Below are 27,436 nucleotides of genomic sequence, written 5' to 3' on the forward strand. Positions count from 1 at the left end.
ATGATTGTTAGGATCCAAAAAGATATTGACAGGCTGCCTAATAAATTGAAATGAATTAGGGGTAAATGTAAAGCTTTAAGCTTGGGTATAAGAAAATTAGCTTTATAAGTAAAAGATAAAGGAGACATGATTAAACAGTAGCTGTAAAAAGAATCTGGTGGTTTTGGTGAATTATAAGCTCAATATGTGTCAGTAGTATAATATAGCAGCCAAAAAACCGAAGCTGCACTAAGGGACCTTTGTATATTTCTGAAATAAAGAGATGAGAGTCTTGTACTCTGCCTTCATCAGTCTTATCTGGAGTATTGTGTTCAATTCTAGCCACCGCAGTGTTTTAAAAGGACAGTGGTAAGTTGCAAAACATCCGAAGGAGAACAGCCAGCAGTTTGGGGGAATCATTGAATCCATGTCATATGAGGTTAAGTTGAAGGAATTGGAGAGATCTAGCTTGAAGAAGACTCGAGGTGGGGGTGCGGGAGGAAGGACACAATAACTTTGTTCAAATATTAGACTTCTTCCATTTGGTTCCATGTAACAGAACTGGGAGCAGAGGAAGTTGAAAAGAGGTAAATTGAGGCTATATGTCAGGAAAAAGATTCTTTAAACTTACAACTGTCCAGAGGTATTCTAGCATAGCCTTGCTGAGTGCTTGCCAGGGAAATTATAAGGACTCTTTGTTATGGATTTGTAGATGGCTGCTGAGGTCTCTTTGAACTCTCAAGATCTGTGATTCATATATCCCAGTTTATTTAGGCATTCCCCAATGGACATCTACTTTATTTCTCTCTGTACACACACACACACACTGTTGCTAGGAATATTTTAGCATGTATATTTAGCATGTATATGGTTTTTTTTTTGTCTTTGACCTTCTTGTGGTATATGCCCTGTGGTGACATCTCTGGATCACAGGGTATGAACTATTTATTGACTGTTCTCACAAAATTCTAAATTGTTTTCTAGAATGGTTAAGCTATTTATAGCTAGTGAATTAGTGTATATATCCTTGCTTTGGGAGCATTTCCGACATTTATAATTTCTGTCTTTGATCATATTTGCTAATTTTCTGGGTGTGAGGCAAAGTCTCGTCATTGTTTCAATTTTAATTTTTTCCTTTTATTGAAATGGAACAGTCTTTCATGTGATTGTTGGTAGTTTACAATTTCCTCTTTTGTAAATTTAATATTCTTTTACTATGTATCTAATGGGAAATGGTTCTGGATCTGAAGCAATTTTTTTTTAAATCACTGTCCCCTGATCTTAGGACATGCCTTAGATCTTTTATTCAAATATTTTGACCTTTCATTAAGAGCCAAGCTTCATTATAGGGTTTTTAAAATTCAAATAGGGATAAAGCTAGAAGCATGACATCACCAGTATAAGATTCTTAGGGGTAGTATAAGTCAGCTTTTCTGTAGCTTAATTATCTAGTTATCTAGAGAACCGAAAGGTTAAGCGACTTCCCAGGGTCACATAGCCAATATGTGTCAGAGACAAGACTTGAATTCAAGTAGGTTTTGAGGCCAGCTCTCTCTACACTGCATGGCAGTCTTAGTGTAGAAAAATTACAGGTATAAACAGTTTTTTGCATTTTGTGTCCTTGCAATCAAACTTATTCTCATGAAATCCTAATAGAGTTTTTAGCTTATTGTTTCAACAATTCAGCTAGCAGCTGCTGTGGGGGTGAAAGACGAACAACAAGAATGTTACCAGTACAAGTTCATTTGATCTGCTTTACTAAGGAAAGTAGCGTTAAGAGGTTAACAATCTCATTTCAATCCAATATACAAATATCATTCACTTAGTTTAGGGGAAAAAGCCAGCACCCTGACCTTCAGAGCAAATACAAACAAATTACAAATATACATTATAAACAGACCAAATACAATTCATAGTTACCAAGAAACCAACAACATCTGGGTTGACAGCTGGGAGGCTTTTACAGCTGTTACCCAGAGTCCCACACTAACACTCCTCTAGGAGTGAAAGCCTCAAGCAAATAGCTCTGTTCTCTCTTTTTATACAGTCTTTGGACATCATCAAATGTTATCTGAGCGACCAGAACTTAGGCACCTACTATTGGCTCTGGTCTTAGCAACTCCCCTTAGTACACTGAGGGCTTCTTGCCCACATAGGCATAGCACCTAGTAATTAGCGGTTTGGGCCTGGGGCTTTGCACCTAGTATTAAAACGGTGTGGGCCTGGGGTTTAGCACCTAGTAAGACACAAGCAAAGAGACTTAATTAATTTATCAATCTGAAACAGTAAGAAAGTCCCACCTTAGTTACCAATGTACTTGTAAACTGATAACTCTATGAGCTATCACCTCAGTCACTTTTTTTGTGTAAATCTCAACAGCGGGGAGCAGTATACTATAGATGAGGAATTCTTTAGTGCTTTATTTTGACAAGGGTAATTCTGGGTTTTATAATGATAAACATACATTCTAGATTCTTTTAATAAATGTTTTATATCTCATATTTTTTCTCTTATAGAATGATGCCAAATTATGTCACATGCATCTTGAGTTATGCTTTTCAAAAATGCATATACAAGAACATTAATATCTAATGAACTAAAACAAAAAAATCTATCTCATTATTGAAATATGACCTGTAGTTCTTTGTGTCATACACCATGGATGTAATTTAATTTCTTGGAATCTCAATTTCCCCATCTGGAAAATGATAATAATATTTGCCATAGCTTATTCTGCAGGATTATTGTGAGGAAATAGCTTACCAAACTCTAAAATAGTATAGAGATGTGAGTGATCATTATTATGTCAGTTTTATTTATTCTCTTTTTTGGTAAAATTGTAGTAGATACAGTCTCTCTTATCCACATTCTAGAAACCTGTAGTATATATCTAAATTTTATAGGTACAGGTTAGGAACTTTTACTGGGCTTTTGAAATCTATATATTATAAAGTGCTTTGTTTTTAATATATATTGGCTACATTTTGCCTGTGGTTAATGATATTTAATCCATTAGTTATACAATGCTGGTCAACATGGATTATTAATAAACAGCACAATGAAAGAGCCAAAATACTTTTGGGGAAACAGACACTCTTCTTTAATCGGTTCTAAAATCTGCAATTCTAGGGATCAGGCAGTTTTGTGCATTTTGGATATTTGTGTATTTTAAATTTGAAAATTTTACATTAAAGACCCACCTTAAATTCCTCATCAGTAAGATTCATTAATCTAGAGTCTATAAATTGGGTGCTTATCCTTTTTTATTTCTCCTAATTTTTGATGATAATGGAAGTGAAGTATATGGGAAAAGAAAGTTAATGATTTCCAAGCTCCATGATGCATATAACTACTGGTAATATTTCAACATGGACTGACTTTCCTGATGATTTTAGGTCACTAGGTATTAATGTTCTTGTATGTAATTTTTTTTTGAAAAACTGCTCAAAAATGCAGGTGATAATTTAACATGATTTTATAAGAGAAAAAAATGGGATACTCACACATTTATTACAAGAATCTAGAGGAATATGAGGACATATTTAAACATTAGCAAAAGTACAGTGGGAAGGATAAATCAGGATAATCAGGTGCAATAATCAAATCAGGACAAAAACAGGTGCAAAAGACAGAAGGAGGAGACAAAGAAGGTGCTCCTGGGCCTCAGGGTTTCCAAGGTCTTCTGCATCCTCAAATGGAATGCACCAGGGCACAATATGCTAGACTCTCTTCTTGCCAAATTTATATGGAATTTTCAATACTGAATTAAGACCATCAATATAAACTTTCAAGTATTTTCTTTAGTTTTTGAAACTAAATAATAAGGTGGAAGACTATTAAACATATATTTTTAAACCTGCTTTTCTTAATATAACAAGTATAATGAATAAAATGGACATAAAGGAATCTATCACCTTTTCCCCATCCTCTATGTACCTAATCACAAAATATCATTATGATCTAATGAATGTTCCTTAATTTTCTTTATCCTAGATCTTCAGACTTTTATCTAAATTGCTATCATCTAATTTTCCCAATATACAGGTTATTAAGTGTATTATGCTGTGATCTAGATACCCTTCTACTTTTAGAGTCCCAGTATCAAGTGTCTGCAGTGCTGCTAAATGCTCAAGAGGAAAATGTTTTAGAAGTCGATGGAGGCAACAGGTAAGAAATAACTAAAAGACAAAAACAAAAACCCACACTAACCAAAGAGGGAACCAGGTCCAAAAATCTGAGAGTTTACTTGTAGATTCAGATGGAGACTTACAGTATGTGAAAGGTAGTGGAGGATTTTCAGTGACAAGGTATAGCAAAGTATCTGGAAATTAGAATAAATCTTATAAATCATCCAGTCTAAATCTTTCATTTTAAAGGCAAATAAATGTATACCTTTAAAAAAGAGACTATTACCTTGATTGTTTGTTGATTTTTCCAAATTCTTATTTTATAAATTATCTCTTGCTTTGTAGAGGTCAGTATATTAATTTTAACCATATACCGTTATCAAATTAAATGCTGTTAAATGAAAATATAGGCAGCTAGATGGCACAGTGGATACAGTGTCAGGCCTGGGATCTGCAAGACATGATTTCAAATCTGGCCTCAGACACTTATTAGCTGTGTGACTCTGGGCAAGTCACTTAACCCTGTTTGCCTCAGTTTCCTCATATGTAAAATGAGCTGGAAGAGGAAATGGCAAACCTCTTCAGTATTTTGCAAAGAAAACCCCAAATGGGGTCACAAAGAGTCAGACATGGCTGAACAATTAAAAAAAAAAACAACAAAAAAATTAAAATTAGAGTTTTGTTTTTCAGGGACTTTATAATTGATGGCCTGTCAGTAGAAAGAAACCATGTTCTTGTTAGAATAAACCTTATTGGTGGACCTTTAGAACGGATTTTACCACCCAGGGCACTACAAAAGGTAAGTGACAAACACACTCTTTGAATTTGGTAACAGAATATAGCCTAATTTAATAGTTCCGTTATCTCTGTTGTGTATGTCACAGGGTCGATTTTTTTTGTTAACCAATTTGAAAATGCAATGGTATTTATTTTATTCTTCTTACAATTTTTTCTTGATTTCCCACATTTGTAAATGTTACTGAGGGGGAAGAACAAAAGCGTATTGCTTTTTTCACTCCCTCTTTCTGTGATTCTTTGATTTTTACTTCTTTAGATAATATATACTTTTTATAAAAAGTTTTTTTTTTATTTCCTTAACAATTTTAGCCTCCTGTACCCTCATTAGTATTTCATAAAGTTTATTATTTGCTAAGGAAGTTTTTTTCTTAAGTAATATACTTCTCCCGTTATTAATAAAAAGAAATAAAAATTACTGTAAGCAGAGAGGACACACAGATTGTTGAATGAAAATTGATAGTAACATTTTTTTATTGAAGGCTATTTTACTAGCATGTGTTTTAACAACCCAGCTAGCAGCTTCGATGGGGGCATAAGATCCCTCCCCGGCAGCCGGCACCCAGGGGGCTGCCGGGACCCAGGAAGCTGCCGGGAAAGCACAGGTTCTTTTTATCTGCTTAAACAAGGAAAGCAGGTGAAGGGGTTGACCAGCTTACTTTAATCCAGCATTTAGTTAGCATACAGACAACAATCATTTAGTTCAGGGGAAAACGCCAGCATTCAGTTAGCATTCAGTTAGTTCAGGGGAGCATACAGACAAGCATCAAGAGACAGACCAAATACAGATTCATTGACTTACTTCAGGGGAAAAAACCAGCACCCTGAGGTTCAAAACATTCATTTAGTTTGGGGGAAAAAACAAACCAGCACCCCGAACCTCAAAAACAAAATACAAACAAATTGCAAATATCAACAGACAGACCCAATACAATTCATAGTTACCAACATCTGGGCTCAGCCCGAGAGCAAGGGCTGGCCCAGAGTCACGCTTGCTTGCCGCTGCTTCCCACACCAACCGGAAGAGGAAAGAGAGAGCTTCAAGCTGTCCTCTCCCCTCTTACAGAGTTTTTGACATCATCAAGCACCGCCTGAATGACCAGGGCTGATTGGTTCTTGACTTGGCCCCTCCCCCTAGCGTAGACCAGATTCTGGAGCTAACACCTCCCCTCAGCCAGCCCCATGACTCATCACACAGGAAGTTGTCTGCTTCCTGGAATGCTCTTTGGGCTTCCTGCCCCGGAAGAGCAAGCCACAGTGTCCAGAGGCTCAATGAGGTAAGCTGAGTCATTCAAAGAAAACAAAGGCCATTCTGGTTACAGCATGAAAAAATAGTAAAAGCAACATTGTCTGCTTTGGTTAACCGTAACAAATTTATGTAGATGTTGGGTATTAGCACAGACTGGATGTTTGTATGTGTTAATCTTTCATCCAAAGTATAATGTTAAATTACGGTATCAAGTAGAATTTTGGTAAGGAGACAATAATTCTAGAAGTTATGAGAGACAAATGCCATAGAATAGATTACACAAGTTATATAAATAGATAAAATAAAATAAACTCGTGTTGATTCATAGCTGATATCAGTTATTTTTCCTTCCCTTTTTTAGGGTAATGATCCATATCCTTGGCCAATGTTTTCATCATGCCCTTTACCAAACTGCTATCTTTCAGAAGTTACTAAAAGAGTTGATCCAAAGCAAGGTGAATTATTTCTCTTGTCATAAACTAAATCAAGTACATACACACACATACACATGTTGGCTTTTCTTCATTTTGACATGTGAGGCACAGAAAACCTGTTTAAGAGCAGCAGAAATTTGGTTAAATATGAGAATTAGTTTTGCTTCTTTTCTTGAATTCACTCTGTTTTGGGGAGAACTTAGGGTATTTTAAGAAGCTTCTTGCTACCATAAACTTTTGATTTTTCTGTCATTCTGTGCCCTTTACAATTTGGGGCATGCCTATGGAAACAAATTAGTATATATCATATATGTCGGTAGGTCAAAGATCTGTGATATCAGTGTGGGAATTCCCTTCACTGAGTCAGATCACAACTTTCCATTTTGTAGAGTTTAATTTTCTTGCCTGCAGCCACACAGCTGGTAAATGTCAGAGGCAGAATTTGTACTAAGGTCTTTCTGAGTATGTTTATATAACACCCTATTGCCCTTTGTATTGTTTATAAACATCCTTGCTTCCTCCCACCCCTTACCTCTATGCACATTTACTCTAACTCATGTCTCAGGGATCTGTCATTTTATTGGTATGGGTATTCTCTGGACCAACATAAATTAGAATCCTTTAATGCTCCACTAGTTGGTTTTTGTGTATTGCTGTGACCAAAAAAAAAAATATTCCCCAGTGGACACATATCAGATGGTGATGAGCAGCCTGATTCCTTTGGAGTAGATACATTTAACCTTAGGCCCATTTTCCAAACCTTTCTAGCTTGGGTTCTGTTTTTGCAGTCTCTGAGAATGAATGCTCATGGAAGTAGTCAGTATGGAATAGGAGAAGGAAAAAGTATAGCCTGTTCTTCCACCAAACCTCCTCCACAAAGATCTAGGAAGCACACCACAGTGATCCTCATTGGAAATCCAACAAAAAAGCCATAGTGAATTATATTCCAGTTTAGGGCAGCTTAGGGAGATAGAGAGATCTGTGGATGGTGGTCATGGGGTCTAGCTAGGAGTATGCTGCACATGGAGCATTCAAGTTTCTGGGGTTTGAGAGTGAGCTACAACTGGTTACTACAACTTCATGAGGCTCCAAGGATCCCTGGACTAATGCAAAGTGAAGGAATTGGAGCCATTTAGTAAGTCTCTTGCTTATGTTCTGAAAGCAGTAGGGTTAAAGGGGTGGGATCCAGGTAGAGATGGTAAAGGAGAGGTTATTAGCAAGTCCTACATGTGTACTGAGGAAGGTGCAAGTTTGAAAGAAAAAATAATAACAGTGTCTCTGCTGTAGCAGAGCTGGGACATGACTCTAGCTCCTAGCCCAGGGTAGAAGACTTCTATGGAATAGATAGGGCAGAAGTACCAGGCTAAAGGGGAACCTATAGTTCAGTAATTGAACCTGCAGAGCCTCCCGGTGGCTGAAGCCAGCAGTTGTGTATAATAATAATAGCTAACATTTATATAGTGCTTACTATGTACCAGGCACTGTGCTAAATCCTTTGCAATTATTTCATTTGATCCTCACAACTTTTGGAAGTAAGTGCTATTAAAATCTTCATTTTACAGATGAGGAAACTGAGGCAAATAGAGGCTAAGTGACTTGCCCAGGGTCACACAGCTAGGAAGTGTCTGAGGTAGAATTGTAACTCAGGTTTTCCCAGTTCCAGGCCAGGTATTCTATCCACTATGCCACCTAGCTACCCCTATTTCTACTGAAACTACCAACTAGAGAATGTCAACAGACCAAAACCAAGGTAAGGAATTTGCACATTTCAGACCAATGGGGAAATGAACAGACTTTCCCCCATATCATATCACTTTAGGAGCAGTGAAAACTTACACAACCTTGTACAAACCACCCCCCCCCCCCACACACACACACGCCCATGCACATACACTCCCAGCCTGAGCTGCGAAAGCAGCAGAATATAGAAGAAAAACTCAAGCCAGACATCAGTCCTTTAAATATGCAGAGCCCAAAACTAACAATACAAAGTCAAGAAGGAGGCTGGAAAAATGAACAAACAAAGAATCTCATTAAAAAGCTACCATATTTCCCCATGTATAAAATACACCCTTTTTTGAAAAATTTGGGCTCTAAAAACTGGATGTGTCTTATACAGTGGTTGTAGATTTTTTTACTTGGCATTTCCCACTTTTTCACACTTGTATTTGCGCTCATTGTTGTAGATTTTTTTTACTTGCATTTCCAACTTTTTTGTACTTGTTGTCTTTGGGCTCATTTTTTTCACATTTCTTACTGGCATATTAGGTTACGTTTTGCCACGTTCTGCCCAGTGATGGCCCAGAAAAGGTTTTCGTACAGTGCTGAATTCAAGTCAAAAGTGATCCAGTTTGCAAAAGTGAATGGAAATCATGCTGCTGAACTGAGAAAACAATCTGAGACTGGCTATGGGAATAAGAAACCCTACTGAAAACCCATGGCAGAAGAAGGTCATGAGAGGCAAGTCAGCAAAAATGGCCTGATTTTGAGAGGGAATTGAAGATATGGATTGAAGAGCAAAGGGCATTTGAAATTCCTGTGTCGACAAAGATGGTTCAGCGTAAGGCAAGAAGAATTGCTGATGAAAAAAAGTTACTGATTTCAAAGGAAGACACAATTGGTGCTTGAGGTTCATGAAACATAATGGACTAAGCATGCGTACACGCACCAGATTTGCCCAAAAGATGCCTGAAAGCTATGAGCAGATGAATAAAACTTTTGAGTTCAAGTGAGTCTTATACATGGGGAAATATGGTATTTTTGGTAACAGGAATGTTCAAAAAACAAACCTGGGAGAGAATGACTCAGAAACATCTGCAAGAAAATGCTCAAAACAAAATGAAGCATGGACACAAGTTCAACCAGAATTTCTAGGAGAGTTAAAGCCAGAGGTTTTTTTTAATGTAAAAAAAAATTAAAAAACAAAATGAGCGTAGAGGAAGAAAGGATGAGGAAAAAAGAGCTATGAAAAAGAACATATGAAAAGAGAATTATCAACTTGGAACAAGAGGTGCAGAACTTTATGCGAGAAAATAATTCCATGAAAATTAGAATTGTTCTAATAGAAGTTAATGATTCCACAAGTCATCAAGAATAATAAAACAAAGTCAAAAGACTGAGATGATTTGAAACAACAATGACTGACCTATAAAACAGATTGAGGAGAGGTAACTTCAGAATTATTTGACTACCTGAAAGTCATGACCACAAAATAGAGCCTAAATATTATATTTCAAGAAATCATAAAACTGCCAAGATCTCTTAGAACCAGAGGGCAAAGTAAAAATTGAAAGATTCAACTGTTTACTTCTTGAAAGAAACCCCCAATTGAAACCTCCCAAGAATGTTGTAGACAAAATCTAGTGCTCCCAGTTCAAAGAAAAAAATACTGAAAGGAGGCAGAATGAAAGAATTCAAGTTCTGAGGAGCATCAGGCAAGATCACATAGGATTGAGTAGTCAATACTATAAAGAAATTGAGAGTATGGAATATGATATTCTAAAAGGCAAAAGATCTAGGTTTACAACTAAAAGTAACATGCAGCAAAACTGAGTACTACTCACAGGGGGAAAATGGATATTTAATGAAATAGAGGGCTTCCAAGCATTCCTAATGGAAAAAAAATGGGATGAACTCACCAATAAAAAGTAAGAGAATATCAGAATGAATTAGGAACTAGAATCCAGCTCACATTGTTCTGGACAGCTTGTCAATAGAAGTGTCACAAAATGGTGAGATTTCTTAATATGCTATCCGGTATGGTGAATCTTTAATAAAACTTTGTTTTTCTCTTTGGCTGTAACAAGGCTTGGGTCAACTTCATTTGGCAGGACCCAGCATGTCGATATTTTGGGGTCCTAGGCATCCCTAAAGCCCAAACCTCAACATATGATTTCCTGGGCAGGAAAAACTGCTAATCGCAAGTTCCTCTCCAGTCAAGACTGGAAGAGCTAAGGCCCAGCAAGCAAGCTATGCTTGCTATGATAACAATCCTTTGTGCTCTGGATGAACTTTCCTGCAACTAAATCACAGAACCAATGGTCCCTGAGCTCTGGCAGGCACCAGTAGGCCTAGACATGAAACCCTGCTAGGAATGGACATTTTGTCACTAGACATCCTTGCTTCACTGTTGCTGTGCTATACTGTTTGAGTCTTTATTTAGCTACAAACATATAAATCAAGTTTAGCCCAATGCCTGGAGTTTCCTTTTAGAGGAGACCCTGAACATGTCTAATTTCTCTTCCCTAATGGAATAAACATAGCTTTTTGCATAAAAAAAGGAAGAAAGAAACTAGAGTCCAACAAAGTGTTGTTAAGGAAAAAACCTCCCACAAAACAGAAAGATAAACAGAATTAAAATAAGGGGGATGGAGCCAAGATGGTGGCTGGAAAACAGGGACTTGCTTAAGCTCTCCCCCAAATTGCTCCAAACACCTGTAAAAATGGCTCTAAACAAGTTCTAGAGCTACAGAACCCACAGAACAACAGAGGGAAAAAGTCTCCAGCCCAAGACAGCCTGGATAGTCACTGGGAAGGGTCTATTGCACCCCTAGGAACAGAGCACAGCCTAGTGTGGGTCTTTCCAGGACTAACCAAATGGGGAGTTGGGTGGAGCAGGCCTTAGGGGCCTGAATAACTGAGTTGTGGCAGTTACCAGACTTCTCAACCCACAAATGCCAAATACAACGGAGCATGTTAGTGGGAAAACTGCTGGATCAGGGTGAGAGAAGTGTGCAGTGCAGCACCAGCCCTGGTGGCAGTGGAGGTAGCGCAGTAACAGCAGCAAGAAGCTCCCGTGGCTGCTTCCGGCCCCAAGTCCACCTGGTAGGAGGAATCAAGTGGTGGATGAGAGCAGGAGGGCAGGGATTGCTTTGCTGACACAGAGGCAGGGTTCTCTTGCTTTGCCATGCTTGGATCTGGATCATGGTCTGGGTTGGCCGTTCTTGGGGGAGGAGGAACACTGCTGTGGCAGAGCTTGCTGTGTAGAAGTAACTCTGAAAACAGCAGTGCAAGGCACCTAAAGCTTGGGAAAAAGTACTCTCTATTCTGCAAGCAGTTATACCCTGACAAAAAGCTCAGGGCTCAAGTAGTCTGGGAACATGACCAGGCAGCAAAAAAGGACTCAGACTCAGACTCAGACTATAGAATCTTTTATTGGTGACAAAGAATATCAAAACATACAGCCAGAAGAAGTCAACAAAGTCAAATAGCCTACATCCAAAGACTCAAAGAAAAATATGAATTGGTCTCAGGCTGTGGAAGAGCTCAAAAAGGATTTGGAAAATCAAGTAAGAGAAGTAGAGGAAAAATTGGGAAGAGAAATGAGAGTGATGCAAGAAAATCATGCAAAATAAGTCAGTGACTTGTTAAAGGAGACCCAAAAAATACTGAAGAAAATAACACCTTAAAAAATAGACTAACTCAAATGGCAAAAGAGCTCCAAAAAGCCAATAAGGAGAAGAATGCCTTAAAAGGCCAAGTGGAAAAGGAGGAAAATACCACCTTAAAAATTAGATTGGAGCAAATGGAAACTAGTGACTTTATGAGAAATCAAGAAATTGTAAAACAGAACCAAAAGAATGAAAAAATGGAAGGCGATGTAAAATATCTCATTGGAAAAACCACTGACCTGGAGAATAAATCCAGGAGAGATAATTTAAAAACTATTGGACTACCTGAAAGCCATGATCACAAAAAGAGCCTAGACATCATCTTTCAAGAAATTATCAAGGAGAACTGCCCTGATGTTCTAGAACCAGAGGGCAAAATAGAAATGAAAGAATCCAGCAATTGCCTCTTGGAAAAGATCCCAAAAAGAAAACTCCCAGGAATATTGTAGCTAAATTCCAGAGTTCCCAGGTCAAGGAGAAAATACTGCAAGCAGCCAGAAAGAGACAATTCAAGTACTGTGGAAACACAATCAGGATAACACAAGATCTAGCAGCTTCTACATTAAGGGATCGAAGGGCTTGGAATATGGTATTCCAGAGGTCAAAGGAGCTAGGATTAAAACCAAGAATCACCTACCCAGCAAAACTGAGTATAATGCTCCAAGGCAAAATATGGATTTTCAGTAAAATAGAGGACTTTCAAGCTTTCTCAATGAAAAGACCAGAGCTGAATAGAAAATTTGACTTTCAAATACAAGAATCAAGAGAAGCATGAAAAGGTAAAGAGGAGAGAGAAATCATAAGGGAATTAATAGAACCGTTTTGCTTACATTCCTGCATGGAAAGATATTTGTAACACATGAGACCCTTCTCAGCATTAGCAAAGTTGAAGGGAATATACATATATATAGACAGAGGACACAAGGTGATTTGAATATGAAGGGATGATATCTTAAAAAAATAAAATTAAAGGGTGAGAGAGGAATCTATTGGGAGAAGAAGAAAGGGAGAGATAGAATGGGGTAAATTGTCTCACATAAAAGTGGCAAGAAAAAGCAGTTCTATTGGAAGGGAAGAGGGGGCAGGTGAAAGGGACTGAGTGAATCTTGCTCTCATCAGATTTGACTTAAGGAGGGAATAACATACACACTCAATTGGGTATCTTACCCCACAGGAAAGTACGGGGGAAGGCGATAAAAAAGAGGGGATGATAGAAGGTATGGCAGATGGGGGGAGGAGGTAATCAAAAGCAAAAACTTTTGAAAAGGGACAGGGTCAAGGGAGAAAACTGAATAAAGGGAGACAGGATAGGCTGGAGGGAAATATAGTTAGTCTTTCACAACATGACTATTATGGAAGTGTTTTGCATAATGACGCATATGTGGCCTATGTTGAATTGCTTGCCCTCTCAAGGAGTGTGGGTGGGGAGGGAAGAAAGGAGAGAATTTGGAACTCAAAGTTCTAAAAACTAATGCTCAAAAAAAAGTTCTTTTTACATGCAAGTGGGAAATAAGATATATAAGCAGTGGGGTATAGAAACCTATCTTGCCTTACAAGAAAGTAGGGGGAAAGGTGATGGGGGTGGGGAGTGGGGTGACGGAAAGAAGGGCAGACTGGGGAAAGGCGCAATTAGAATATATGCCATCTCAGAGTAGAGGTGAGGGTAGAAATGGGGAGAAAATTTGTAACTCAAAATCTTGTGGAAATCAATGTTGAAAACTAAAAATATTAAATAAATAATAAGAAGAAAAAGAAAAAAAAAGAAGTAAAATAAGGTGCTGGAGCAGAATGTATTATGCCTCATTTGAAGTAACAAAGGCAAGGGTAGCAGTTATGATCTCAGCCAAAGCAGAAGCAAATATAGACCTAATTAAAAAGATAAACAGGGAAACAACATTTTCCTAAAAGTTACCATAAACAGTGAATTTATATACAAAGCACACATGCACCAAATAACATAGCATTTAAATTCTTCAAGGAAAAATTCATTGAGCAGAAATAAATAGCAAAAATAAACAGTAAAACTAATAGTTGGGAACCTAAATTTACTCCTCTTAAACCTAGATAAATCTAACCAAAAATAAATTGAAATGAAATGAACTGGAATAGAAGTTTACAAAGTAAACTATGATAAATATAGAGAATATTTAATGAGAATAGAAAGGAGTATATCTGTTTCTCATCTGTGCATGTCATTTTCACAAAAAAAACTAACTATGTATTAGGACATGAAAACCTCAAAACAAATATAGAAAAGCTGAAATATTAAATACCTCTTTAACAGAGCCTTTGGGACAAGAAATCAATATCTGGCAAAAACCATAGATAAAACTAGAAAGCATATCAGCAGAAACTAGATATACACCAACATCTCACATATGTACCAAGACAAATTCTAAAGAGAGACATGATATAGACACAAAGGTTGACATCATAAACTAATCAGAGGAACACGGAAGAAATTACCTTTCAGATCTATGATTAGCAGAAGAGTTCCTTACTAAACAAGAGTTAGACAGGTTAATGGGAAGTAAAATGGACAATTTTAATTACCGAAAAATTAAAAAAATACACAAGCAAAACCAATGAAGTTAAATTAGAAGGAAAAAAAAGGAAATTGGAGGGAGGAATCTTTGCAGCAAGTTTATCTGATAAAGTCTAATTTCTAGTATCTATAGCAAACTAGAGAAATGCAAATTAAAACAAATTTACCAACATATTAATTTGCCTAGTCTCCTGCAGCATCTCTAAGACTTGGTACAATACCTAGCACATTATAGACACTACACAAGTCTTTATTCCCTTTTTCTCCTTGTCCTGCAACATTTGCCATTTCCTTTTTTTGTCAATCTTGCTAATCTTATGGTCGTGACCTAGAACATCAGAGTTTTTGTTAATTTACATTTCTCTAATAATTAGTGACTAGAAGTATTCTCTTTCCACATTGCTATCTATCTTGGCTTTCTTCCTTAAACAACTGCCTATTCATATCCTTTCATCCTTATATCAGTTGAAAAATGGCTTGTTTGTACCTTCTTCTTGAGTCTTATTTCTGTTTTTCAAAGAGTGTTTCATTCTTCCTGGTAAGAGGGGGAATAGAACTGTGTTCCAGAAGCCTTTCATCTTCCTGTGTGAGATGGAATTTTCAAATAATAGGAGAGACATCTTTAGGAGAAACAAAGTAAATTTATTTTACAAACCTTGCAACATTTGGGCACACCTCCATAATGGAGGAGGCAAGGTAAAAGGGAGCCTGCCTTAATTTATACTCTTAATGAAAAGATTCCCACCCACCTCTATCTCTTCTCACCATTAGCTAGGAGGTGGGCTTACAGTCTAGGCAGGAAAACTAGACAGAGGACTGAGCAAGGTTGATCCAGTTCATTCAGGTTTTCCCTATTGGAATTCAGCTGCCGGGGTGGTGTCTGAAAGTCTAGGAGAAGAAATGGGGTAGCAGGGAGGGGGTGGTGAGGAGAGACCTTCCTGGAGCAGAGAACAAATAGCTCATAGGAAGTTCATTATCTTCTAACATCTGAGAGAGAGGGGGAAGGGCATGCCCATAGCTCCAGGCCCTGACCTTCCAGAATCATAAGGCCAAATCCCAAACCTCTCTTACTCCCTGTGAAGTCTTCACAATTATCCATCCCATTCATTCTCTAGGGTGAAGACCAAATTGAAGTTTATGTGTATATGGAGTTTGCCTGGTTCTGGCAGAAACACCAACATAGCACACTTTCTGGAAAAAAAAAATCCATAAATGTTCAAAGTCAGATCCCCTGTTCTTTGCTTTCCTTTTGTACTTATCCTTGTCAACTCTTGTGACAAATTGTAGTTATAAATTACCTGTTTGCCATGCTTCTTTGCTGTTCTGAGAGTTAGTGGTTAGGGCCTCCTCAATCAATATTAAATTATTTAGAACACTTCCCTAATTTTCTTATTATATGACCAAGCTATGTACTTAGTTACTTAAAGTTATCATATTCTTTCTGTGACCTAAAAGCCAAAAGCAAGCAGAAGATGGCCATAAGCATAAATCTGATTATCAAATTAGAACTAAAACTGCCTTGTCACTGAATTCTGGTATCTATTATGCCATGAGGATTTATAGAAAATGGCTTCCTAAGGTTAAAGAAAATAGATCCCATTGTGTTCCTCAAAGGAGTAAATGTAGACTTCTAAAAGCATGGTCAGTAAAAATAATGCTGAAGCACAATCTTCTCCAGAGCAAGGCAGCATTTTAGTAACAGCAATGCATATATTGTTAGTAAAATAGTCACACTGGCACCTTATCAAGAAGCCAGGGACCAGGGAATGATCAATTTATTATTTAGGTTATCACTAACCAATAAACTAACAAGTTACCTCAGCTCCTCCCTTAGGTGACAGAAAGTGGGCTGGCCTTCAGATATGGCTGATTATGCCCCTTTCTGACACTTAAGGAATACTAGTTTTTTTATGAGACTCCTAAAGCAAAACAAAAACTAACAGAATCAGGTTCCCCCTGGTTTGGCCATCCTGTTGAAGACCAAGTCATCCCTCACTTTGATGAGGAAAAGCAAGAACAAGAGAGTTGTCCCTTGTGGAAGGCCTAACCCAAGCTGGTTCTCTTTTTAGGGAGTAAACAGAAGGGAGGGTCCCACTTGGGAGAAGCCCAGCCCAAGCTGGTTATGGAACAGATGCCTTGGGGGCTGGAGTGATCACATTTACTTGATCACACCCTTTGAAAGCTAGCTGTTAAGCTAGACTGAAAAGTGGGGTCTGACAAAATGAGGAAAAGATGGATTACAAATTAATGTTATTAAATAAGATAGCATAATATTTATTTTCCTTGATGGTAATTTAATGGAATAAATGTATTTAAATAAATAACATGAATTGAGAAAAAAAAATTAATGTACTATGTGCTAGAAATATTTAAAGATCCAAATCGTTATTTTAAAATTATATATTTTCAAGCTTTGAATATAATTGGGGGTTGTTTTTGTTAAATTTCTTATTGCTTGTTCAGTATCGTGCTGCAAGAAGTATTGGATATCTTTTTAATCTTGTGGGAAAAATATCCTTTCTGTTGTATGTATGTGATGACAGTGTCTCTAGATCATCTTTATTTATTTCCTTGATCTACTCACCTTCCTTTATAGTTAGCATCTCTTTTAAAATTGCCTGTTGTCGTCTAATTGCCATCATTGTTAGAAAAATCTGAGTATGTATCATCCCTAAACAAGAATCATGAAATTTCTTTTGTTTTTTTTTTTTAATTTCCAAAGTCATCAGATTATAAACAAAACATCCACTTAAAAGCTACTGAATAAGACACATTTTATTTTCACAAAATTCCATTTCTAATGCAGCGAGTAAATTAGATCTATTGTTGGGACTTACAATCATAGCCTATAGTTTTCATGAAGAAGCAAATACAAGTTCATATGCAACTTTTCATTGTTTATTCTTCTGTTAGTAAAGTTGTAAATAGTTTACTTATCAGTAAAATATTTATTAATGAGAAATTGCATGTAAAGTGCCCCCCCACACACACATATTTGCCTGTTATGTGATAGGTTTATAGGAAGTAAGGATTAACAAATGAATTCAGTTTAACAGACATTTATTAAATTCTCCATTGTACACTGTGTCAACACTGTTCTGGGTACTGAGGATACAAAAACAGAATAGTTTCTGTCCTCAAAAAGTTTACATTCTCCTTGGGGTTGGGTAGGAGACAAAATGTACACAAATAATTAGAGCACAAGGAAGACTGAAGCAAAGGAAAGCACTGACAACTAGTGTCTGTGAGTCAGAGAAGGCTTCAACGAAGAGTGTGGCACCTGAGTTGAGCTTTTAAGGGAGATAGGGATTGTGAAAGGTACAGATAAGAAGGGAGCATGTTAAAGGTGTGGGGAGTGAATGATTAGTGATCTGGTTTTGGTGTAATGTTTAGTGTGTGAGTGGAAGCAGTTCAGAAATATTTATGTTTGGAATAATTCTGGAAAGGTAAGAAAGAGCCAAGCTGTTGAGGAATTTAAATACTGTTCTAAGGCATTAGCCAATAGAAAGATACTGAAAAATTTTTGAGCAAAGAATTGACATGGTGAGACCTATGTTTTAGGAAGATTATTTTGACAGCTGTGGTAGATTTGGAGAAACTTTAAGCAGACAGACCAGTTATAATGTACTTAATGTAGTTCAGGGAAGAGCCAATACTGAGGACCTGAATGAAGGTAGTAATTAGGCATCTGTAAAAAAAAAACATGATAGTTGCAAAGGATTTGGTGACATAATCAATAAGACTTTGCAAATGTTTTTTTATATATGGAGGATGACAGACTCAGCTCCTGACAATGTCTGTGAGTTCCTATGTCATAGAAGAGTCTTAGTAGTGACAGATTGACGTCTTTAAGTTTTTCTTTGTCAAAACTCTTCCCTGTTACTCTCTTGCATATATTTAAATTGCAAAACTTTAATCACCCATCATAATTAGCATGTTCTTAGTAAGCTTAGATGTAGGCTGAAACTATAAAGTTAGCTGGTAGAAATTAAAATTAGGCAAAGGCTAATATGAATTTTAGTAATTTATGCCATGTCACCACTATTCGATTTTTATGAATTGCCAGTGCTAGGTTAACACTTCCTTCAAGACAACTATTTAAAATAAATTTTCTCTTTCCTCTAATATCTATGCATAATAATGGCTATATAATAATTTTAGAGGTTATTATTTATGATATTGTTATATTGAGAAATATAGTTCTTGAAACCTTAATTGATATATTGTGGCAATCCAAACATCCTCTTGTAGTTTTGACTTCCCTCTAGACTAGCCTACTGCCAGATGTACTTTTATATCCCCTTTTCCTATGTCTTCTTCCTTTATGGTCCTTCCGTTTCTCCTGAATTTCAACTATTAATCAGACCTGATTTAAATAGGGCTATGTGACACATCTTAATAAGTAAATGCTCCTGCCTCTTCCCATCTCCCCCCTTCCCTCCCCCATGAATATTTTTTAAAAATTTATTTATTTATTTTTGTTTTCAATATTTACATCCATAAGATTTTGAGTTACAAAAATTTGTTTATTTATTTTTGTTTTCAATATTTACATCCATAAGATTTTCTCTGTCTCCCTCCCTCCCCTCCCCCTTCTCCAAATGGCATGCAACCTGATCACTCATGAAAATTTTGTAGCTATGTCTATTGTCCTTTCTTCTGTCTTGATCTTTCTACTCTCACTTACCTTTCTTCTCTTTTCTTTCTCCATTATAATTACCCAAACATATTATTTTAAAAGAATGGTTTCTTTCCATCCCCCCCTCTCCATCAGCACAATACCCTCAATCCATTCCAGTTTTTATTTTGTCAGTTAGTCAGAACTCTCTCCTTAGGTTGTTCCTAGAAAATTTAGAATTAGGTACTAGTCAATGTGTACCATTTAGAATGTGTATACCTTTCAGGTTATAATACCAGTTTGCTAGATAGACTTTTGCATTTATCATTTAGAAGATTGCTACTTTACTGCAGAAAATTTTATCCTTTACAAAGATTTAAAATTATGTTGAACCTAATAGAAATTTATCATTAAAGTTTCCCTTCATTTTTGACAAACTGAGGGGAAAAAAAGTTAACTAATGTTCAATTTTTTTGTTTTGTGATTCTTTCCAATTTAGGCTGTGGTAACATATCACTCTTGATCCTTCGAATTTGTTACTTCCACCAAAATGATGTCTTACAAATAATATTTGAAATAGATCTATTCCTTATTTTTGAATATTTGGAAAGTGTTGACATATTAAAACTTCCATAGTTAGATGATACAATGTTTTTGATAAGGTACATCTACAAGATGTCATTATGCTTAGTGGTGGAAACCACTAAGCATGTATATAATAGAAAAAATACTCCTATGGATTCTTTTCTTTTTCAGTATAAAATATTTTTCTTGCTGTAAATTGAATGAGGTATGTAGTATATTGATTTCATGCAAAATTGAAGGAAATTCTGGTTAGAACTTGTCTTATACTTTTCCTAAATTTTCAGGTCTGAATGAATTCTGTGAAAATCCACTCTGAATTATCAAGATCTACATGGTAATTGAAAATGTCTGTACATGTAATTCTTAGACAAAGTTCACACATATCTTGCTGTACAGACTTTATTAGTTGTATAGATACATTACTTAAAAAAAAAATAAAAACAATAAAGTACCTAAACCTTTTTTTGAGGAAAAAAGGTATTTTCCATTTTGATTAAGGTATTATTTATCTTATAATGTAGCACTTTATATTTGTAACCAATTTTATAATCTTTTAAGATACCCATATCAGCTAAATAAGCATTGTAATATTATAGTTAGGTTTTTTTGTTTGTTTGCCACTAAGGACAAAGACAATGAAAATCAATAACTTGCCAACATTGCCAAACATTCTTAGTTATGCAGTTTTAATGTAGAGGTTAAGGTGGTATAGTCTTACCAAACTTGCCAGTTTTCACTATGCATATATAAAAGCAACTCTGTTTGTACCTCTGTTATTAGAATGTTAACCTAGTTTTGTTCTAATTTAGAAAAAAATCCTCAGTAATCAAGATAGCATCAATTACTATTTTTGTATTATTTGTATATATTCTTTTACATGATTATTACATGTTATTTATTGTTAACTGCTAACTGATACAGTTTTTGCTCTGTTTTGAATGTTTCAAAAGTTTCATGAAGCTGTTCTAATCTGTACTAAATTTGCTTAAATTACTTTTCTTATTCTTGTTCTGTTCCATACTCTCTGGGCCATGATAACTATCTTTCATATACTTTAATGATTTATGTTCAAATAATTTTAGAAATATTGACATCTTCTCTTGAAATATAGCTATTTTATTAATATTAAATATATAAACAGATAATAAATCACTACATCTTCCTAATGTTACTAATCTCCTTTATGCTTTGCTATTTTTTAACTAATCAAATTGGAATATAGTTAATATATTTGTAATATATTTTATATTGTAAATTTTATATTGTAAATTTAGGGGATTGTGGGATTTTTAAGGAAAGGAAATGTTGAGTCATGTATATTATATATATATGTATATATGTGTATTATATATGTATGTATATATATGTAGATTATGTATGTATGTATATATGTATAATATATATACTATATATGTATATATAGTTAAAAATGATCTTCATTTCCAAATAAAAGTCTTAATTCCTAAATTAGGTGACTTCACAGTCAGTCTGATCACTTGTATAAAATTTAGGTTTCCTGAAGTGATTTGCACAGAAAAAAAAAAACTACTCTCAAATAGACTAGGAGTTGGGATCCTATACAGCAGTACCTACTTTTTCTGTACTCATAATACCATCTATTATTGCCTTGATCATAAAGTCCTTTTTGAAAATTATTTAATAATGATTAATTTGCTATTTTATCAAGTCTTCTCCAGGTCATCTTTATTTTCCTTTTATGTCTAATCTGTCATTTAGTCATTCTTTTTATTTCGAATATTGTTCCTGAAATTGGCATTAAGATTTCCTTTCTTCAGGTGAAGATGGCTGGCTTTCATTTGCAATCACTCTTTAACCGTGACTGGTATAATGACAGAGCTTATGGTTTATTTACTACAGCAAAGGGAACACCTCACCTGGAGCTGCAGCTCTTGCCATATTCACTTTAAAATTCAAAATATATTTTCTTTTTCATGTTAATTTTTTATTGTCCTTTTAAGTTTTTAAATTAAAAACAATTATTGCTGTTCATAGCAATCAGGGAAAAATACTGTTTGTATCCTGCATAAGAAAGAATATTATGGAAAAACAAATTGTTTTTATTTTTTATATTATTGACTTATTATAGATGAGTTTTGATCATCCAAGCCAGTGAAATAGTTCATCTAAAGTAAAGGATGTTGCATTATATTTATATTTGCTATTTAAATATGGATGTTTTTGATGTTTTGAGGAGTTCACAACAGTTTACGTAAAATAATGAAGGTACACTAAAGATTCAGGCTCAGAAGAAATATCTGGAAATCTGCCAGACTTCCTGATCTTGTCACTCTTTTTAACTCCTCTTTGCTCCCTGTTTTTTGTAGTGAATGATATTTCTGTTTCCTCTTCTCCCTTCTCCCCCTTCATCTGTTCTTTCTTCCTCTCTGCTTTGCTGTCTTTATGACTTAAGCTATCCTTACACCCTCTCCAAACAAGTAGGTAAAGTGCTATATTTCTCTCTCTTAAATAGTAATATGGTGTTTACTGTTTGCAAGACACAAAAGTAACATGGCATGGTGAATAAATTGTTGAACTTGGAGTTAGTAAATCTAGGTTTAAAACTGGCCTCTGATCCTTCCATGTTTGATCATGGGCAAGTCAGTTGTTTTCTCTAAACATCTTAAGCTAACTATAATTTTATAAATTTGTTGCAATCTGTGAAAAACAGGAGTTCTCAGATTAAAAAAAAATCACAACTCCATCTATTGATATGTGTGCAAAACACTGTGCTAGGCTTTTAGGGATAGATGGAAAGTTGCAATCATAGTCCTTTTCCTCAAAAAGCTTACCAACTATTAGTTGAAATAAAGGCAGATACTCTTGCTTACTTTGGTAATAAGACTAAACAGAGAATTAGAGACAATTAAGAAATAAGGGTCATAAGAGATTTTGTCAGTACGACTTGGAATACAGAATTACAGTTATAAGTTTAAATGTATGATCTTGGATAGAGAGCTAACCAAGTAATCAGGAAGACTGGACTCAAGTCTTACTTCTTGTACATAAGTGGCTGAGTGAGCCTGATAAAGTAATAAACTCTCAGTGCCTCAAGCAAGTCTAGCACTGAATTTTCCCCAGCAGTCCCACTGTTAGAGGCAGTTTCCTTATTGGAAGTCCCCTATAACAGTGAATTTACAGATCCGGATCCCTTCCACCATCCACCCCCATAGCACAGCAGGATCAGACATGTAAAAGTATAAATTATTAAGTAACAATTACTCTCTGTTCAAAAGAAAATTATTAGTATTAAACAGGAATCGGGAGAACCTCTGTAAACTGTTTACTCATTTAGCCTAACAAGCACTATATTTTACTAGACATATTGGATTTTCATTATTCATTTAGGAGTCTATTAGAAAATGATCTTGATAGTGTGGTATTCCCTAAGGGAAAGTATAATTTTCTAATCTTTCTAGATAAATACCTAGTAGCTGCCTGAGATATCTATTTCATTAGTAAATAATATGTAGCAGAATCTAATCACAGATTGTGATTGGACTGCCTTACATATGTCACCCAGGGTCAATAAAATTAGAATGATTCTATTACAAAACAGTAATATAATACATACTTCAGCAAATCTCAAAGTGTAAGAATAATGTTTATGTTTAACCCTTACTACCATTATGAAACTTGTGTAAGCAGGTAGTATATCTTTTTACTTATATTTTAGTAATTTAAATGTGGTTTCACACTTACAACATAAAATTTAAAATTGGAAGGACATGTTGTCTAATCTCCTACACCGTCCAGAACTCTTCTGGAATATCCCTGGCAGAAGCTTGTGGCCCAAAGTAGTATTTATTCAGAGGCATGTTAGTTTTGCAAGTTGAATATCAGGCAGTAACTTAAAAGAGTCATTTTGAAATTCTGAGATTGGAAAAAGGTTCATGCCATTCAGGCATTTTTTAAGCACCTTTCTGGTTGAGACTGAAATCCTAATAATGGTGTCCAGCCAATTCCAAAGGGATTGAGCTGTTCTTCAGACTTTTTCTTTCCTGCCACATTCCTGACCAGGGACACTAAACCAGGGCCATACCCTACCCTCCAGCAATCATGAATGGGGTTGCCAAATCCAAGCCCTGGCCCTTCTTAAAGTTCTAAATTCAGAGCTCATAAGATAGGGATTATAGTCTTTGATCCTTGCCCCTTCTCAGCTCCTGTGAAATTTGAGTAAGTGGAAATTATAAAATGATACAGGATTCATTTTATGTGAGCCAAATTTCAATTAATTTGGTACATATCAGCCAGTTGAAAGTTTTAGTGTTGTTAAGTCATCATTCTGTTCTTGCCCATCATCACATGTGGATGTGTTGTGCTACTGCATACCATGTTACCAATGATTCTTCTATTTTTTAAGCCCTTAACAAAATGTACAATAAAGGAAGAATAGTTAACACTGCCAGCATGAAAAAAGAAAGGCTTCTTATTACATTAGAAAAAGAATTTAATGTAACTCTAAAATAGAATGAGATGTCAGAATACATGAATCTGTAGCATGGAATATTATAAAACATGCAGACAAAATAAAAGAAAAAGGCAAAATTATATCAGATTTTTGTGGTGTACAAACTTAGAAGGATTAGTGGTCTTACAGTGGTAAAAATAGAGCTATATGGATTGAAGATTGCAATCAAAAGCATATTCTTCTTAGCAAAGTAGTCCACCAATCAATAAACTTTTTTAAGTGACTATAATGTACCAGGAACTGGGCTAATGAATGGGGATGACGAAGGCAAAAGGCACTCCCTGCCCTTGAGGAGCTTACAATCTAATGGGGAATACAATGTAAAAACAAACATGGACACGTAAGCTATATAGCATAAGTGGAAAATAATAGAGAGAAGACACTAAAGTTAGGAGGGATTGGGAAAGGCTTCCTGTAAAAGGTGGAATTTAACTGTACTTTGAAGGAAGACAGGAGGTAGAGATGAGGAGGGAGAGCATTTTAGGCATGGGGACAGCCAGAGAAAATGCCTGGAACTGAGAGATGGAGTATCTTATGTGTGGAATAGCCAGGAGGCTAGTGTCATAGGATCAAAGAGTATGTGTATCTATTGGGGGTATGGGATGGGGATATAAGGTGTAAGAAGACTGAAGAAGTTAGAGGAGAGAAGCGGGTGTATTCAAAAGATGTAAGGGTGAAATTGGCAGGCCTTGGCAACAGATTCATGATGGGGAGTGAGAGAAAATGAGGAGTCAACAACATTTGGTTGGATGGGAAACTGGGAGGATGGCTATACCTTTGATAGTAACAGGGAAGTTTAGAAAGGGGGAGAATTTAGGGGAAAAGATAATGAGTTTAGTTTTTGACATGTTGAATTTAAAATGTCTAATGGACATCCTGTTCAAGATGCCAAAAGGCATTTGGAGATAGGAGACAAGGTCAGTAGAAAAATTAGAATTAGATAAGTAGATTTGAGGATTTGAGAATCACCAGCATAGAGATGATAATTTAATCCATGGGAGCAAATGAGATCATCAAGTGATGTAGTATATATAGAGAAAAGAGTGCCCAAGACAGCCCTGTGGGAAACCCAGGGTTAGTGGTGTGATCTGAATGAGAATCCAGCAAAGGAGATTGAAAAAAAGCAGTTAGATAGATGTCAGATGGGCGTGAGGAGAACCAAAAGAGAGTGGTGTCTCAAAAACCTAGAGAAAAAGAGAATGTCGAGGAGAAAAGTGTGATTGACAGCATCATAGTTTGCAAAAGGTTCAAGAAGAATAGAGACTGAGAAAAGGCCATTGGATTTGGCAATTAGGAGATTATTGTTGACTTCAAAGTGAGTAGTTTTGGTTGAATAATGAGGTCAGAAGCCAGATTGTAGGAAGGGAAGAAGAAAATATGACAGAGGAAGCAGAAGCACCTATTGTAGATGACCTTCCTCAGGAGGTTAGCCACAAAGGACAAAAGAGAGATAACACAATAGTTAGCAGGGAGGAAAGGATCAAATGAGGGTTTTTTTGTGGATGGGGGAGATGTAAGCATATTTATAGGCAGTAGGGTAGGAGCCAATAAATAAGGAGAGACTGAAGAGAAGTAAGAGAGTGGCACTTCACTTTGCTTCAGTTTCCTCATCTTTAAGATGTGGCATTTGGACAAAATATTCCATAAGGTCCCTTCCAGCTATAAATATATGATTCTTTGTTAAAGCGTTTTAATTTTAGAAAGCTATGGTTACAAATAAATGCTTGTGGTGGGTTTGTATGTAGATGGAAATGTATAAATAATTCTGCAAGATATAATCATATTTATTTGTGAAGTTTATTTTATTCTCAAAACATCATGTACTTGTACTATGATTAATAGTTGTTTATATTACTTGTTTCCACCAGATTCTTCATTTTCTTATGAGAATAACAACATGATTTCTTTCTTCTTACTTAGATAATGATGATATTGGGAAGCTTTTATCTCCTTTCAAGATTTCTGATAAACAAGCTGAATGGATAGAGAACTGCAGAGTACAATTTCGCCAAACTATGAGGACCAAACCTAATATCATCAGTGGAGCCAGTGAGTTTTAGGGCAGTTTGGCCACCTGGGTGGAATGGAATGGAGAAGCTTGTAATGACTATCAAGAGAACTTGAATTGGGTAGAAAAACCTCATGAGTCTCATTGACATCTGGGTAACATAAAATTAAGTAGAAAGTCCACTCTCCGAGAAAGTCCCAAATTTATTGAAGTATACACAAAGTGTCATTGTGTTATAAATAGAAACTAGAACACTGGAAGTTGCCTGGTTCTAGCAAATCTTTGGTTATACTAAAACAAATGAATTTTTATGCTTATATTTAGATGTTGACTTCTTGTTTTCTGCTCCAGACCCCACAGTGTATTTCAGATTAATACATAAATATCTATTTTAACTTCATAGGGTTACTATATATGTTCAAGCTTTAATATATGAAAACAAAGTCCTGGTATGTATGTGCCAGCTTGAGAACATGGAAGAAAAGTAAATTTTCTGTTAGCTTTATTCAAAGTTAATTTAATATCAACCTGACAAAACAGATCTGATGGTTGTGGAGATTTTTCTAAAAGTTTATGAAACTCGGGCACTGCCATTAGTCATATTACTTTAATCTACTGCTGAACATTCTAATGAATAAGTCCAGTAAAGGAGTATTTATTGGATACCTACATCATGCCTTGTACCATGCCAAGAGAATTGGAACTTGGTTCAGAGGGCAATTAGGGAATACTTTTCTAGGCAAATAACCACCTACCCGATTCTTAATAGTGATCAAAGACTTTCAGTCTTAAAAAAAGGGAATAATTGCCTGAAGTGATTCAGCACATGTTTTTGGATCTCAGAGATAAAGTTTTCCTTATAACTCTTCATTATTATACTTACACTCTGTATTGCTTAAACATTTATATTATTTTAGGGTAGCAGGTCTTTTTGTTCTAATTTCACATTTCTCAGTTTCTTACCATTTATTAAAATATATGTGGTTATCTTTGCTAAAAAATAACAAAAATATCATTGTCTGGCATTTCTGAGCAGAAATTTCCAGATAAGCATATATATATATATACATATATATATATATAACTATGCTGCTTATGGATAACAGTTAATGAAATTAAAACCAATAATAAAATACCATTTAAAGTTAGTGTACTATACCAAAGATTTTCTCCAGTAAAAGGAGATGATTTAATGAATCAATTCAGAAAACTACATG

General features: G+C 35.7%; 1 protein-coding gene across 6 annotated transcripts in view; it reads left to right on the top strand.

Annotated features, from left to right (window-relative positions):
- Positions 1-27,436, top strand: part of TBC1D32 (TBC1 domain family member 32) — a 208,766-nt gene that overhangs the window by 106,393 nt on the left and 74,937 nt on the right. For all 6 annotated transcript variants that reach the window (XM_036767860.1, XM_036767862.1, XM_036767861.1 and 3 more), the window contains 4 exons: positions 4,024-4,146; positions 4,797-4,905; positions 6,512-6,605; positions 26,132-26,260. In XM_036767860.1, coding sequence (XP_036623755.1) covers positions 4,024-4,146; positions 4,797-4,905; positions 6,512-6,605; positions 26,132-26,260 — 455 coding nt within the window. The remainder of the gene's footprint in view (positions 1-4,023; positions 4,147-4,796; positions 4,906-6,511; positions 6,606-26,131; positions 26,261-27,436) is intronic.

Source organism: Trichosurus vulpecula, chromosome 7 (assembly GCF_011100635.1).
Source record: "Trichosurus vulpecula isolate mTriVul1 chromosome 7, mTriVul1.pri, whole genome shotgun sequence".
Lineage (NCBI taxonomy): Eukaryota > Metazoa > Chordata > Mammalia > Diprotodontia > Phalangeridae > Trichosurus > Trichosurus vulpecula.